We start from the raw sequence: 14634 nt of genomic DNA, 5'->3' as shown, positions 1-14634 counted from the left end.
CTTGAGTTGATGATGAAGTATATTGTCAAAACTCTGCAAAGATCTTTGTTGGCTACTTGAGTATAATATCTTTTAGTATAAAAGCACAGTGAACCTCATGATTTACAGCATTTCAAAATTATTATTCTGTAGGGAAGTCTGACTAAAAGGAAGTGGTAGTTTATTCTGTAATATTTTGGGTATACATGCACATACCCTAACAACTAGAAAAAGGTCTGGATTTGTTCTCTGAGATGAGTCAAGAAGTAAGAGAGATTTTTTGCTTATTAACATGCACTTTCCAGAAATCAAAAGGGTCATTAATTTTTATTTATGGATACAAAGTATATTACCCCTCATTGCCATCATGCTTACACTTCTACCTCCTAGGACTCTGGATTGACCCTATGACCTGCCTTCCCTGCAGTGTCCTCTTCCTTTCTTATCTTTCCATTCTACTGTACACTTGTCAGTGTTGTTATGTAATTGATCACTGTTGAGTCTACACAGCACAGCACTGAAAGCTAGATTAGTCTCTTCAGATCACCAGGAATATGCCTATTAGTGTAGTGTGTGGGATGAACACTTCCACAATTTGTGATGCTCCTTACTCTATATGGCACTTAACAGAGATTGGTGGAACAGTTATTGTGTGTGTTCATGATCTTCTAGTAACAGCCAGTCACTGAAAAATTTATAGATGGGTATCACAACACCATTTCTGTCTGTGACACTGCCATGCCACTGCACTGCCAAAGTGCATGAGCCAGAGAAATGTGTGTTATCACTGCCAGCCAGCATGATGCAAAGCAGTGTACTACTCGGTCTGATTTATTACATGATCTAATAGTCAAGAGTTTCACTGCAGCCATAAATAGTGAACTATATATGTTATTCTCAAACTCAAATTACAGAGTTTTGACTGAACAGCACTGATTCATAGACACTATCTTAAGGCACAATATAGTTTTATTGCAACTAAGCTTTTTTTTTTTATATATATATATATTATACATTACTGCAGATTTATCCTGGTTTGATATATTGTTATGCATTTTAATTTTGTCTCTTTCCACCTTCAACCACATTATTAAGTAAACCCATTTATTATATGATTAAACAGCATTTTCAGCATTTTGGAAATCATTGAAGCTCAGAACAAAAGTGTTCCATAAAATATGCTTTCGACACAACAAAATAGATTTCCTAACCGCAGCTGGCATGATTAATAATGTAACAATTAACTGAAATTACAGTTTTATATTTATTATAGAAAACTGCTGCCAGCTTCCCTTGCCTTACCATTGTTTGCAGAATTAATGATGTAAAAACTTAAACAAATTGCAATTTCATAACTACCAGAGCTTCTGAATGCTTCCCTTGCCTTTCAGACGACGACAGCAGTACAATCATCACCGAATACGAGTCCCTGGAACCCGCCACCATAGCGGAGGAAAACGAGTTCTCCTCCATCACCATCCCCACCATCTCCGCTTCTGTTGCACAGGACACCACATCACTTCAGGTTCCAGCCCCCACCATCATCAGCCACCCCCACCACACCAGCTTCCATCATCACCCGGCGGACTCAAACCACCATTATCCGTCATCGCACAGCTATCCCGCACACCCTTACTACCCTTACTCGTATCATCACTATCACCGCCACCACCACAACTACGCGCACCACCTCCCTACGCACCACGAGTCGAGGGCCTCATCATCACCGCCGACGTCATTGCCATCGTCATCATACGCACTACTGCCCGTCCTTGAGCCCCCAGTGTTGGTGGGGGAGAGCATTGAGCTGCATGCCACAGAGACTTCACAGCTCCTGTCTGCTCCTGAAATAGTGACCATGGAGGAGTCTTCATCATGATGGTGCAAGAAAGGACACTACTTCTTACTCAGGGCATTCTAAAGATCTATAGTTTGTTGTTATCCTCCCCAATACTTTTTTTTTTCACTCTGCATTTCCATTATACTCCCATCACCTTTTTCCATTGTTTGCAAATCCCTGTCTCTGTTTCCCTCAGTCCTGTTTGTGTTCATGTTAATTTCCTGTTTTTTGTACGTGGGAAGTGCCAATGGAGGCAACAGAATCCGTGAGCCGTTACTGATATTGGTAAGGTTAGTGTGTGATTCCTGGAGGAGAGACTCAGGGTTGTCTATACAGGCTGTTGGTCCCACTCAAAAGACAACATTTTGATGTAAAAAACACTTTGTATCTCCACCAATCTGACCTAACCTATCCTCATGATATTATAACTATAAATGGCTATTTTTTTATGGTTCTGTAGTATCAAAAATGCTCATACACAGTACTGCAGATAAGTTGTAAGGGTGAATGAGTGGAGTTCATGACAACATGGAGATCTTTTTTTTTATATAAAGTAGGCAGGAAGTCACTCCAGGTGTTGTGGCAATTTTATATTGTTACATTTGTTGCTGAGGAAAATACATAATGACAATGTGTCTTTCACTATGTTACTTTGTTTCAGCGTGAATTGGTTACCGACTTATTCCATAGTGCAATGTCTCATGAGATGTAATGTTAAGAGACATGGAAAGGTAAGCCTTATCAAAGAACATTAATCATAGTCTCTGAGATAGTAGTGATTTAGTTCCTAAGTCTCACTCACTTCTTGTTATTAATGAATAAGTGATTTATTACCTCATAGTTTTATTGATTACACAATTAGGAATATTTACAGTAAGGAGTGCTAAATACACTCACAGCTCTAATTTTCTCATATAGGCTCCATCTTTTACACCTACAAAGTATTACGGTCTCTCTGCACTCTCCAGTTTGTACTATTCATCACGTGCACACCAGTACAATAATTATAATTAATGATAGTATATGAATATGTATTTTACAACTCGATAGCATATGAATATTTTACAACTGCAAATCCACAAGATCACTACTAATTGACCATCAATCATAGTGTGCAACCAAAATTTGATGGATCAAGCTGAGATGTGAACTGTTTTGTACCTGGTCACAACGGAGGTAATGCTGACTGATAGTCTAGTCTTTTGATCTCTTCATTCACACAGATAATGTTGTTGATGTAAGATTCTCAAGATTCCTCAAAATAAACCTTTGACAGTACTAAATTAATGCTATGAATCAAGAGTTGGAGTATTTGCTTTGAAAGAAAAAGGAAATTTATACAAAAGAGTTTTTTTTTTAATTTTCAACAAAGAACTATGTAAATGATGATTGATGGTCAGTAATTCTTGAATCATGAACTTAATGATGCAGAGACACATAAGCTGACTTTTTTATACAGTTACTTTCATAAATTCTAGCCAGAATTAACAAATAGACATAACATAGAAACTGCTTCTTGATTAGTAAATATCTGGAAAACATATATATGCCTGCACACTAGAAATGCAAAGAGGTTACGAATTTTATACATTTCGTGTTTTTATGGGAGAGAAGCAATATCAGTATTAATAATTACATTAGGTACATAATTTATAACTACCGTTACTACTCTACCATGAGATGTTTTCAGTACCTGTTGCTGCTGCTATCACAATTATGGTGACAGTTGCTTGAGCCTTATTCAGAGCACTCCTTGATTTACACGATGCATTGATAGTCTAGCATATTTACTGAGCCTGCAGTTACTGGATTTCCTGAGTTGTAGTATTATGTGTGATAACTAACATTTCATCCATTCACATAGCATTTTGTTCACCATTAATGCCAGAAAAGCTTTAAAGTATTAAGGCATGAGTGAAGCTCTCCTTTAAGAGATAAAGTCAGCGTTTGGTATTGTTCAGAAGACAGAGCAAGGACTGAACACAAAAGCTTAAGGGAAATGTCCACTAAAGATGCACAAAGGAAACAACATAAGATGAGGCAGAATACTTGCAAGTGAACACATGTCAAAGTAATCATAACTAGTGAGTGACTGGATACAAATTTATGTCATTGATGAGCTGGAGCATATAAACTAATATTAACAAACAAGTTTACTGCTATAGTGTTTATTGGAGCTACTGTTATCTTCCCCTTTTATCAGAAAATTCCATACATTCAACTATACTTAAAAATACAAAAATAAAAGGCAAAATGAAACTAAAATATCCCATCAATCAGTTTAGATAACTGATTCTTGATTGAGTTCATCATTTATTTATTTTATCTTCATCCAGACTCACAAAAGAATAAGAAAAAAGTTCAAATATGCTAGTTATTTCTTTTTATTTATAGTATTGTATTGATGATATTCCAGCACAAGGCAATAGATTTGAAAAGAAGGAATGCTGTGTTAGTAATCATAAGGGATTGACAAAGAAATGGAAAATTAAGAGAAAGCCTGCAAAAAATAGAAAAGGGCTCAGTGTCTTTGGCTTCTTTTCTATTGTAATGAATTAACGATATTCCAGCACTGGGCATCGGTTAATGATCAGGCACAATTGTCATAAATTAGAAGCAGTAATGTTATATGAAAGGAAGGAAGGCAGTGTTAGTATTCTCATAAATTAAAAGCAGCAGAGTTATATGAAGAGGAAGAATGTGTTAGTATTCTTATAAACTAAAAACAGCAAAGTTACATGAAGAGAAGGAGTGCTGTGTTAGTATTCTTAAGGCATTGGTAAAGGAGTGGGAAGTAAGGAAAGGAAGAGTCAGTTTCATCTTGTATTAACACTGCATTACAGGGTTGGGAAAGGAGAGCTGAACTACTGAGCTGAGACAATGAAGTATATTCTAGATTATTATGGCTGTATTTGCATTCAACAGGATATGAACAAATCTGAAGCTAATCATTATTTTTAGTTCTTTTAGTGCAATGAGTGATAGAAGGTCAGTGGCTAGTGACTAATTATTTAAAGTCAATTGTTCTTGTTTTCTCTGCTGATTTGGTTTTACATCTAGTAGTGGTGCTTTTCAACTAACATATAGGCATATTTAGTTCTTTATTGTTATTATGATTAAGGGTTGCAGAAAGGCACAATCAATACACACTGTGAACTAGAGTTAAATGAACTGTTTCAAGTCTTTGCTGTTGAGTGACGGCAAAATGTTCCTGGAGGTGTGTGCCTCTGTTCCCAGCCTCACCCCCGGGGACCAAGAGTAATCAAAAGACAAACTATTTCTTGTGAGATTAAGTTGCTCACCAAACAGGCTTATGTGTTGCTTCGTTTACCCGTTGTTTTGTTGGTATTGTTAATTTGTCCATTTAAATGTCTCATAACTCCTGAATCAGCTTTTATAATTTGCTCATAAGGTACTGTATTTTAGTTATGTTTCACAAAATGACATGAATACTGTTTTATGCATACCACATACATTGTTCGGCAACTTTCAAAATTAAGACAGCAAAAAATGCAAGAGTATTTTATTGCCTAAATGCTTGCCACTGTCCAAGTGAGATACTATTAAGCTTTGATATAACTATCTGAAGGTCCAATATTGCTTGCCATAAAGTGTTTTGAGTTATCAATTGATGTATAGTTTAGTGTACATAATTTTCAAAAATTATTTCACATTCACTACATGACAGCATCTGTAACATAGCCCATTATCACTTGAAATGTTAAATTATGGGAAGGAGGTTTACATAAGTTGAGTATATTGTAAAATATATATATTTCCTGTTTGGTTATTGTGAATACTATATTTGCCAAATATAAATTTTTGCAGTCAGCAGATCCATCATGCCCTCCTCTATAGTTCTGGGTTACTGTGACTGGTTGGCTTCATTGCAGTCATGGGTGGACTGGTGCTGAGGGATTCATTTAATTGTTGACAAAATATAAAGCATGGAAGGAAGGAGGTGCCTGGCAGGCTATATAAAAAAAAAAGTGTAGGGATTGTGCAAGGGCATCAAGGTAGAAAAAAAATCAGATATGAAGCTGGGAAACAAAAAGGTGGCAGTATTCAGTCATTATCTTTTTGGACAATCATGTCTTTTTTGTCACACATGACAGCTAGACAAGCCAAATGCTTTTAATACATAAATATATGACACCATTCAGCCAAACCTTGTGCCTCATTTTTACATAGTGTAAAAGGCTAATAGTAAGGTTTGGTGTGTGTGCTATAAATAGGACAGTAAAAGACCAATGATAAGCTGACCTACGAGGAGATTCAAATTGCTAGAGGTCACAAAATAAGAGATAGAAGGAACACAACTTCATCATGGTTTTAATATGCCAGTAGACCCACTCATTTCTGGGTGGATAAGGCATAGATGTAAGGAGACGTGACACATTTCTCAGCTAATCATTATACAACCACGAATAAACAGTAATATTGCATTTTAACATTTGGTCAGTGCTAGAAGAACGAAGCGCATGGTCCGAGTCGGTGAGGCCTCGATCAAGAGTGGAGGAGAAATGATGGTAGTAAGTACTGTGGTCAAGTTTGTCTGATTTAAGTATTTTAACTTGAGGAATGTATTAGAACCCCAAGTTTTGAAGGATTAGAAGTGAATCTTATACTACTATCAACCCTGCACAGAGGAAGCGGTCAACTATTAAAGTGCTGAACGACCACTTGTCATATTCGCCAGGACTACAGGTAAGGGTCTGTAGGTAAATAGTCTTTGGGAAGTTAAGCATTATAATAAAACAAAACAAAAATCAGTATGTAGACAAGGTGTTTCTGATGTTTTAAGTGAATTTGAATTTCCTCGACATCGATGAACAAGCTATATAGAAAGCGTAATAAAAAGTTTGTACGTGTTGGAATTCTTCCCATCTCTGCCTCATTTGAAGTATGCGGGAGGCTGTTTTCCATCCTTGTAGTAATATATAAATCAGCATTCTCGTGTGATCAGGGCAGGGAGGCTAGCCATATCACTTGGTCTAAAAAAAAAAAAAGTATCATTGCTATTTCCTCCTATTTCCAGACCATCGCCGGGGCTGTGATTATCCAAGGAAATAGTTAAAGGCTTGAACTATTCAGCACCACCTTGGAAATGACTGGAATAGGAGCAATGACTCATAAACTGCATATCAGATAATCACCACAAACTTCTTTATCGGGACCTTATCTAGACCATCAATTATTGCAGTTGCCACCCGAGGAATTAAATCGCCCTCCACACGTCTCTCGTCATTTCACTTTTCCTTTTGCTTAGTTACTGATGGAAGCTGAAATTGCCGACATTTGGGGAATTTCCAAAAATTTCTCCCCGGTCTCATATTTTGGCAACTATAATAAATTCCAGCATATAGACCTACCTACATACGGGAATATTGCCAATCTTATCATTTCCTTCATATTGTTTAATGATATGAAGATTGTGCACGTTTCTTGTATTAATTACTGTAAATCACACCACGTATTGCCTGTTTGGGATAGCATATATTGTTCCTTCCAATTCTCCTTTTTTTGTGTACTTCTACAACAATGAACCAGCTATATATCAATCCATCAATCCGGACGTACCCCAATCAAACTTTTACAAAATTCATACCACAATTGGAATCTATAACTGATCTGGTGGTAATTTTAAGTCATATATCATTGCTCGTCGGCAAGAAAATTGTACACATATGTTTCTTGTATTTTTGTAAATCCCATTATATATATTGCCTGGGAGTTGGGATGGCATATGTTCCTCATTTGCTGCGTCTTTTGCAATAATAAGCCATCAGTCAATCATGCAGATAAATAAGTTAGGGTAGGTCGAGAGTGCGTTGAGGCGGGGGGAGTGGGCAAGGTGTGGCCGCTATGACCAATAATTTTTGCAATAAAACATCTATTGCATTAAGTAACGCAATAATGTATAGGAAAATGCCACAGTTTTGACACAGCAGTACAACAATTTGGGTTGGCCGGCATCGCAGCAGTCCCCAGGTGGAGTCTGCACTCAGGTGACAGAGGCCGGCTGGTTAGTCTGAGGGATCAAGATGGTCGGGGCCTTGCTGCACTTCTCTGCCCTGCGGCGGCTGGTGGCGCCCTCAGCCTCGCGCCCCCTCCTCCAGGCGGGGCTGCAGCACGCCAGGCAGTCCTCGCACTTCACCTACTACCCTGACACTGTCCCGGAGTCCTACGGTAACTCGTGTGTCTGTGTTCGGTGATTCCTCTTGAGTGTTTTATGGGGCTGGTTTCGGTGATGGTGCCCAGGACAGGTTTTTTTGTGGCCTTACAGCGCCCCCGTTTTGGTTACCACGTCTACCTGCGAATCCGCTGGCCTGGGTTCGAATCCCGGCCAGCAGTTTATTGGCCCACTCAACCCGCTACTCACTGCTCCTTCAAGAGTCAAGAGAAGTGGCTGAAAGAAAGGTCAGTTTCGGGAGGAGAGGTGTCCTGATACCCTCCAAGTATCCGGTAACGGGTTATTACCTGCCACAGACTCAAGGGCCAATGCGACGGATATGCATCGAGGCCACACTCAGCCCTAGTGTATGCCCCAACTTAACCTTAGCTCTACCCTTAACTGTAAGCCTCAAAATTACTTGCTGTGCTAAGGGGGTACCTCTATGGCAGCACTGGTAAAGCAGGCTTGTCCGTCCAGTCCTGAGTTTCACTGAAGTACCAGAGGTACTACCCTAGACTTATTAATTGAGTGCTTGTGTCGCCATGGTGCAGTGGATTAGAGTGCTTTACTATGAATCTGCGGTCCTAGGTTAAAATCCCAGCACAGTTCACCCAGCCGTTCTTCTTTCCTCTCGTGATGCTCAATAAATGGGTACCTGGGGGTGATGGTAAACCGTATGTTGCAGTAACCCTGTGTCCTGGGGTAATAGGTACTCGCCCGCTGCAGGTTCAAGGGCCAATGGTATGGAGATCAGCACTGAGGCCATGCACAGGTTATGACTTACCTATATCTTATCTCACTCTGCATGACTATGAATACCTCTTAACCCTTTCCATCCGTGACATAGACGTCAGCAGCACAGTATGGAAAGGGTCAAGAGGAAATGGAAGAGGATTAAGAGGTTTAGAAGAGGACTAACCCTTTCCATACGGTGATGCCATCGGATGCTGACGTCGGCGTCGCCGGAGTGAAGGGGTTAACCTTGCCTTTGTATTGACTAGCACTTATTTCTAAACACTAAACCTTTTTTCCAGGCGAGACACAGCGACTGAACCTGTTCCAGTCCATCAACACTGCCTTAGATCATGCTCTTGCCACAGATGATACTGCAGGTTAGTTTGGTGAGGTGCTCTCCAGTAGGCGAGATTTATTTCTTTGTCTTCTACTACTACTTGCTTTTCTCTCGTCATGTTTTCTCATTCTAGCAACACTAAGAACCTTTCTTTTATTCTTATTTCCTTGTATCATTTATAATTCCCATGATTTACACTTTTCCATAATTTATCCATTCCATCAATCATACACCTGGTTTTTTTTCTAACATTTTATTATTTCATCATTATAATCATATAATTATCAGTCAGACTTTTTATAATAGCACAATAGTTACTTTTTTCACTATTTGATTCATGTTTGTAGAAAATTTTGGTCTTTGAGTTAAATTTTGCCGCATCACAAATTTCCTTATTTTACTTTGATCATATTTCCATTAACAACAGTGTACACAACCACATTTCTGCACTATTCTAGTCTTTTTTCCCTATATTCCAATCATATATGAGAAAGATTTTGACTTTGGGTTAGATTTTGCTGCATCACATATTTCCTTATTTTGTTTTGATCATATTTACAATAGCCACAGTGTACACAACCACATTTCTCCACCATTCCAGTCATTTGAGGAAGATTTTTAACCTTGGGTTGGGTTTTGCTGAATCACATTTTTTTTTTTTTTTCTTGATTTTATTTTGATAATTTCTCCACCATTCCAGTCATATTCGGTGAGGATGTTGGCTTCGGTGGAGTGTTCCGCTGCACCATTGGTCTTCAGGACAAGTTTGGGAAGGACCGTGTGTTCAACACTCCACTCTGTGAGCAAGGCATCGCAGGCTTTGCCATCGGCTCAGCTGTTGGGGGTGCCACCACCATTGCTGAGATGCAGTTTGCTGACTACATCTTCCCAGCATTTGATCAGGTGGGTGAAAGTTGACCCCCAAGCTGATGTATTTTACTGTTTTATGTACTACTTATACTATACTGCATATCCTATTTATATATTAAATGTCTGTGGCATTGGAAGTAAAATGGTCCTTAGTAAAACTCACAGGCAACTCTCAATGATTTTATATACTCTTTCATTATTTGATTTATACTAAACCGTTTATTGTTTATTTATATACAACATATCCTAATTCATATACCTTCTATCTTGTTATTAAAGGAAGAAAAAGGCTCAGTAAAAGGCCTAGCCTAGGATATTGTCTATTTATCCTGGGGTCACCAAGGGAAGATTAGTATTTAGTAAATATTCTAGACTGAATTGTTAGTCTATATTTGTAAATTGAAAGCCCCTGTTGATGTACGTAAATATCTGAATTAAATTAAGCTTGGGCATACACCCTACAGATAGTGAATGAGGCTGCCAAGTACCGCTACAGGTCCGGGAATCTCTTCAACTGTGGCAAGCTGACCATTCGTGCTCCATGTGGTGCTGTCGGTCATGGTGCGCTGTATCACTCCCAGTCCCCAGAGGCCTACTTCAGTCACACTCCTGGCCTGAAGGCAAGAGGCAGCTGGGTTATGTTAAAGTTGTTTCATTGAGTTACTGACTGTATGGTCTTCTGTTTCTTTATCTTTCTGTATTTCTATATAATTCCAATGCCCTCTCCTACTGCCAGGGCCATGGCAGAAGGGTTTCCAGTTTTCTCAGTTTCAACACTACCTCTTCACACATTTAATCCTCTGCCTACCATCTTCGTTCATACTTATCCATTCTGTTGATCCATTTCTCTGATGATTTCCCTGATATCGTCTCCCTCATTCACTCTTCACAGTCACCCTCATTTGTTCTCATCGTATGCCCCAATCATCCCGGAATGCCAAATTTCATCAATTCATCCACTCGATGATCCACTCCCATTGCAGCTGTACTCATACTAAAACTGTCATACCTATCTTCATCCACAATCTTCTGCAGCATCCTTTCCTTTTCTGCCAACTGTCTCTAAATAGGCCTGCCACATTCCTCTCACCTTCAGCCTTGCACCTAAACCCCCTACTCTGGCTATCATTTTTCTCATATACCCATACATAAGTTAACTTAATCCTAAAAAGACTAACATTAAATTAACTAATGACCAACAACCTTATCTCTAGGTGGTGATACCGCGTGGCCCCATCAAAGCTAAGGGTCTGCTGCTGGCCTGCATCCGAGATGACAACCCATGCATCTTCCTGGAGCCGAAGGTGTTGTACCGCTCAGCTGTCGAGATGGTGCCTTCCCAAGACTACACACTTCCTCTCTCCTCGGCTGATGTATTAGTAGAGGGTGAGACTTCATTCTTCCTCGTTTGTTTCTTTATATATTAGTCTGGCATAGAAAAAGACCAGGGTCTAAATGAGAAGAAAACTGTCCATGGAAGAAACAGAAGTATTAAATCTAGGCTGACAGGTTTCATGATACTTTGATACTGTTTGCTAGCAGAAATTTGCCTTTTTATTATTCTTGGGGGGGCATAGGGTGATTACTATGCTTCTGTTCATTACTTGTCTCACTGTTTTGTTGTTTAACCTTGTTTTCTGACTTATTGTATTGGTATCCTACCATGTATTTTAGGTTTAGGCTTCCCATATCCTTAACAAACATGTTTTGTTAAGGATATGGGAAGGATTCATGAGCTGAGCTCATGAATCCTCTGGGTACCCTATACAAGTATTCTGTTCCCTCAGCGTTACATTACCTTCTTTCAGGGGAGGACATTACCCTGTTGGCATGGGGTACTCAGGTGCATGTGCTGAGGGAGGTGGCCGAGTTGGCCAGACAACAGCTCAACGTGTCCTGTGAAGTGATTGACCTGGTCACCATCCTGCCCTGGGACCAGCAAACTGTCTTCAATGTGAGTGGCTGTGCTAAGGTGTTTTATGAGTTATTATGACTTTGATGCGCAGCTGGACGGGACCACTTACTCGTTGCCTGGATAGTTCAATTAGGTTCGTCTTCCTTGGGTTGTCTTTTTTATTCATATTTTTTTCCTTTTATATAGTCTATTTACATCTATAATTCCAACAGCAGACTTATTCTAGTTATTAGCTCTTCACTATTTCCTTCTCTTTATTTTGACAGTCCGTCAAGAAAACCGGCCGACTGATTGTAGCGCACGAGGCTCCCATCACTAGTGGGTTTGGGGCAGAAATCGCAGCAGCAGTGCAGGTAAGGTGGTGGATGTTTGTAATGGTCATCCTTATTGTTGTGATACTATATGTTGTGGAGGAGTCCTGCCAATAGTGGTGGTTACAGTACTTGTAGTGAGGTTGATACTAATAATAATGGAGTACTAGTGAAAAATAATTACCAGATGAAGTGTGTTGTATAGATAATACTCCCTTACCCTCCCCACAGAATGAGTGCTTCCTCCACCTCGAGGCACCAGTGGAGAGGGTCTGTGGTTTCGACACTCCGTTCCCACACGTCTATGAGCCATTCTATCTGCCTGACAAGTGGCGGTGTCTGAGTGCTGTGAAAAAGCTGATGAGTTACTGATCTTCAGGAGTTCTGTCACATCAGGTAGGGTTCAAGTGAATGGCTTTAGCATAGCTTTGTACATTAGGTTCAGTAACTTACTACTGATTAAGCTTGTTAAGATTTAAGATTTTAGTGCATCTCATGAGATGAGGGGGTGCACAGCTTGGTCGTGGATTAGCTAGTGATAAGATAAACTTGCTGAGAAGGGGGGGGGGAATGATTTTCTAACCTAATGAGAAAGGAGTAAAGACTGAACTCCTCACTGTGCATAACACAGGGCTCCAGTCCGCACACAACTGTATAAAATGTTGCTAAATTCGTCCACATTTTCACAAACGGCATATTAGATATATCCGTCAATTTGTTCAAACCAATGCAGAATGAGTAATATTTGACAATAACAAATGCCGGCAACATGAAAATTTTTACTTGAGCTTCGTACCCAAACTGGTTACTTGCATGCATATTCACCAGCTGGTGAAAATGACAACGAACTTGATCATTCCTTCAAATTCATTACATTAAAGCTCATCTTTGCTAGTACTAGTCAGTCAGTATTATTGAGTATTGGAGTTTGATGGTGAGGGAACATTGGAGACACTTCTGCCATTGTCCACCCCCTGGGGGAAACAGGGCTTCGAAGAAACAGGCAAATAAAAGTAAGATGGTTTATTTCTCATACAATGTTGGCTTGTTCGTACAAAATCTTGTACTTATGTACAGCTACTTCTCGGTTTCATTGTTACCTGTGATTATTAGGGTAGTTCGCTAATCCACCCCATTTAACTAAGTGGGAAAATAGGTTGAACACACTACTTTTCATTAATAAATATGATCATTTCTCATAACATGTAGTACTGTAAAAATAAATGTATATATATATTTAATACTGTTTATGTGTAGATGTATAGTTTGCAGGGTTGGACAATAGTTTTAGTTTTGATAACGTCCAGTGTAATAAAGTAGTACATCCAACTTGTCTGATCAATTTAATAATAGTGTTATAATCACAAAACTTCATTAAAAAATGGATCTGGCCTATGAGTTCTACTGGTATACCAGTTTCTGCAAATTAACTGGAAGAAAGAATGTGCCCATGGCCGGTGAAACATGCAGAGTCAAGACTTCAGGACGACTCATTTGGTAGAAGTACAGCCTAAAGCTGTTCACACCAAACGAGTCAGTCTTTACACAATTTGTCAGTCAAGGGGACATAATTTAAATAAACTGTTCAGACCACTTTTCTCGCTATCCTTTGCAAGTCTGCTGCAACCACACCATCATGCCAGTACAGGGTCAACTTACATGAACTGCAGGAAGTCACACATCTTGCCAATGCCCTGGAAATTATTAAAGATTAAAGAATCCACACATACAGCATTCATAGGGCTGATAAAACTAGGCCATCAGAGAGATTCCCAAAGGAAAAATAATCAGGTATCATTTGTCCCTATCAAGTATCATCATCATCAATATTAAACAGACTCAAAACCCCATCTCATTCTTACCTGTAATAATAGTCCCAGACACTAAACGGGAGATCTGCATGACTGAAAACAACACACCAAATCAGTAACTGTTCACTCCTCTCAATTCCTGTTCATTACTCAGGGTTCTCAGTTCGCCCTAGTGAGCATCAAGGATATCAGACAATAACCATAAACAGATACGACAATTTCATCATGGACAGAAACCAAGATAAAGAATAAGTAATCTACTCACCCTGACCAGCCTGATGTGTTCAAGTTACTCAGCCACCTAGCCTGAAGTCAGACTTCAGCACACCCTCTCCACTCCTGCAAGAAAAAAGCAACCACTCTCTCAAGACTACATCACTCTTAATCATGTCACACTGTTCATAATGTGTTCAGTGCGCTGTGGGTTATCTTCAAAAACCTTCAGATGTAAACTATCATCCCTAAACATAAAATGATTTCACAATATTCTCCATGGGTGGTTAAACATTTCACATCACCAGGCACTTACATGTACTCCAGGTGGACAAATGGACAGGTTTTGTGTGTTGTGACAGCCAGTGTAGGATATCACCCAGGCACCAGATCCCATTATCTCAGTTCTTGTACCTGTGCTGGTTAGTTGTTATAAATTAGCATTTGC

At 39.4% G+C, this 14634-nt stretch overlaps 2 protein-coding genes across 12 annotated transcripts in view; both read left to right on the top strand.

The window, feature by feature from the left end:
• LOC126998150 (potassium voltage-gated channel subfamily KQT member 4-like) overlaps window positions 1-5650 on the top strand; it is a 100592-nt gene extending 94942 nt beyond the window's left edge. For all 10 annotated transcript variants that reach the window (XM_050859580.1, XM_050859578.1, XM_050859577.1 and 7 more), the window contains one exon: window positions 1371-5650. In XM_050859580.1, coding sequence (XP_050715537.1) covers window positions 1371-1858 — 488 coding nt within the window. In that variant the 3' untranslated portion in view covers window positions 1859-5650. The remainder of the gene's footprint in view (window positions 1-1370) is intronic.
• A 2012-nt stretch (window positions 5651-7662) lies between these two features.
• Window positions 7663-14145, top strand: LOC126998148 (2-oxoisovalerate dehydrogenase subunit beta, mitochondrial-like). Of its 2 annotated transcripts, XM_050859573.1 has the most exons (9): window positions 7663-8008; window positions 9029-9106; window positions 9767-9969; window positions 10401-10556; window positions 11151-11322; window positions 11745-11890; window positions 12118-12204; window positions 12394-12558; window positions 14128-14145. In XM_050859573.1, exons 1-8 carry the CDS (start codon window positions 7864-7866, stop codon window positions 12532-12534), a joined length of 1128 nt encoding a protein of 375 aa, XP_050715530.1. In that variant the 5' UTR covers window positions 7663-7863; the 3' UTR covers window positions 12535-12558; window positions 14128-14145. The 2 variants fall into 2 exon arrangements, with proteins under 2 accessions (XP_050715530.1, XP_050715529.1); XM_050859572.1 differs by lacking the exon at window positions 14128-14145 and having other exon boundaries at window positions 12394-13757.
• The last annotated feature ends 489 nt before the right edge of the window (window positions 14146-14634 follow it).

The sequence above is a fragment of the Eriocheir sinensis genome, chromosome 13, assembly GCF_024679095.1.
Source record: "Eriocheir sinensis breed Jianghai 21 chromosome 13, ASM2467909v1, whole genome shotgun sequence".
Lineage (NCBI taxonomy): Eukaryota > Metazoa > Arthropoda > Malacostraca > Decapoda > Varunidae > Eriocheir > Eriocheir sinensis.
The sequence above is the reverse complement of the archived record's forward strand: the minus strand, read 5'-3'. Positions and strand labels throughout refer to the sequence as shown.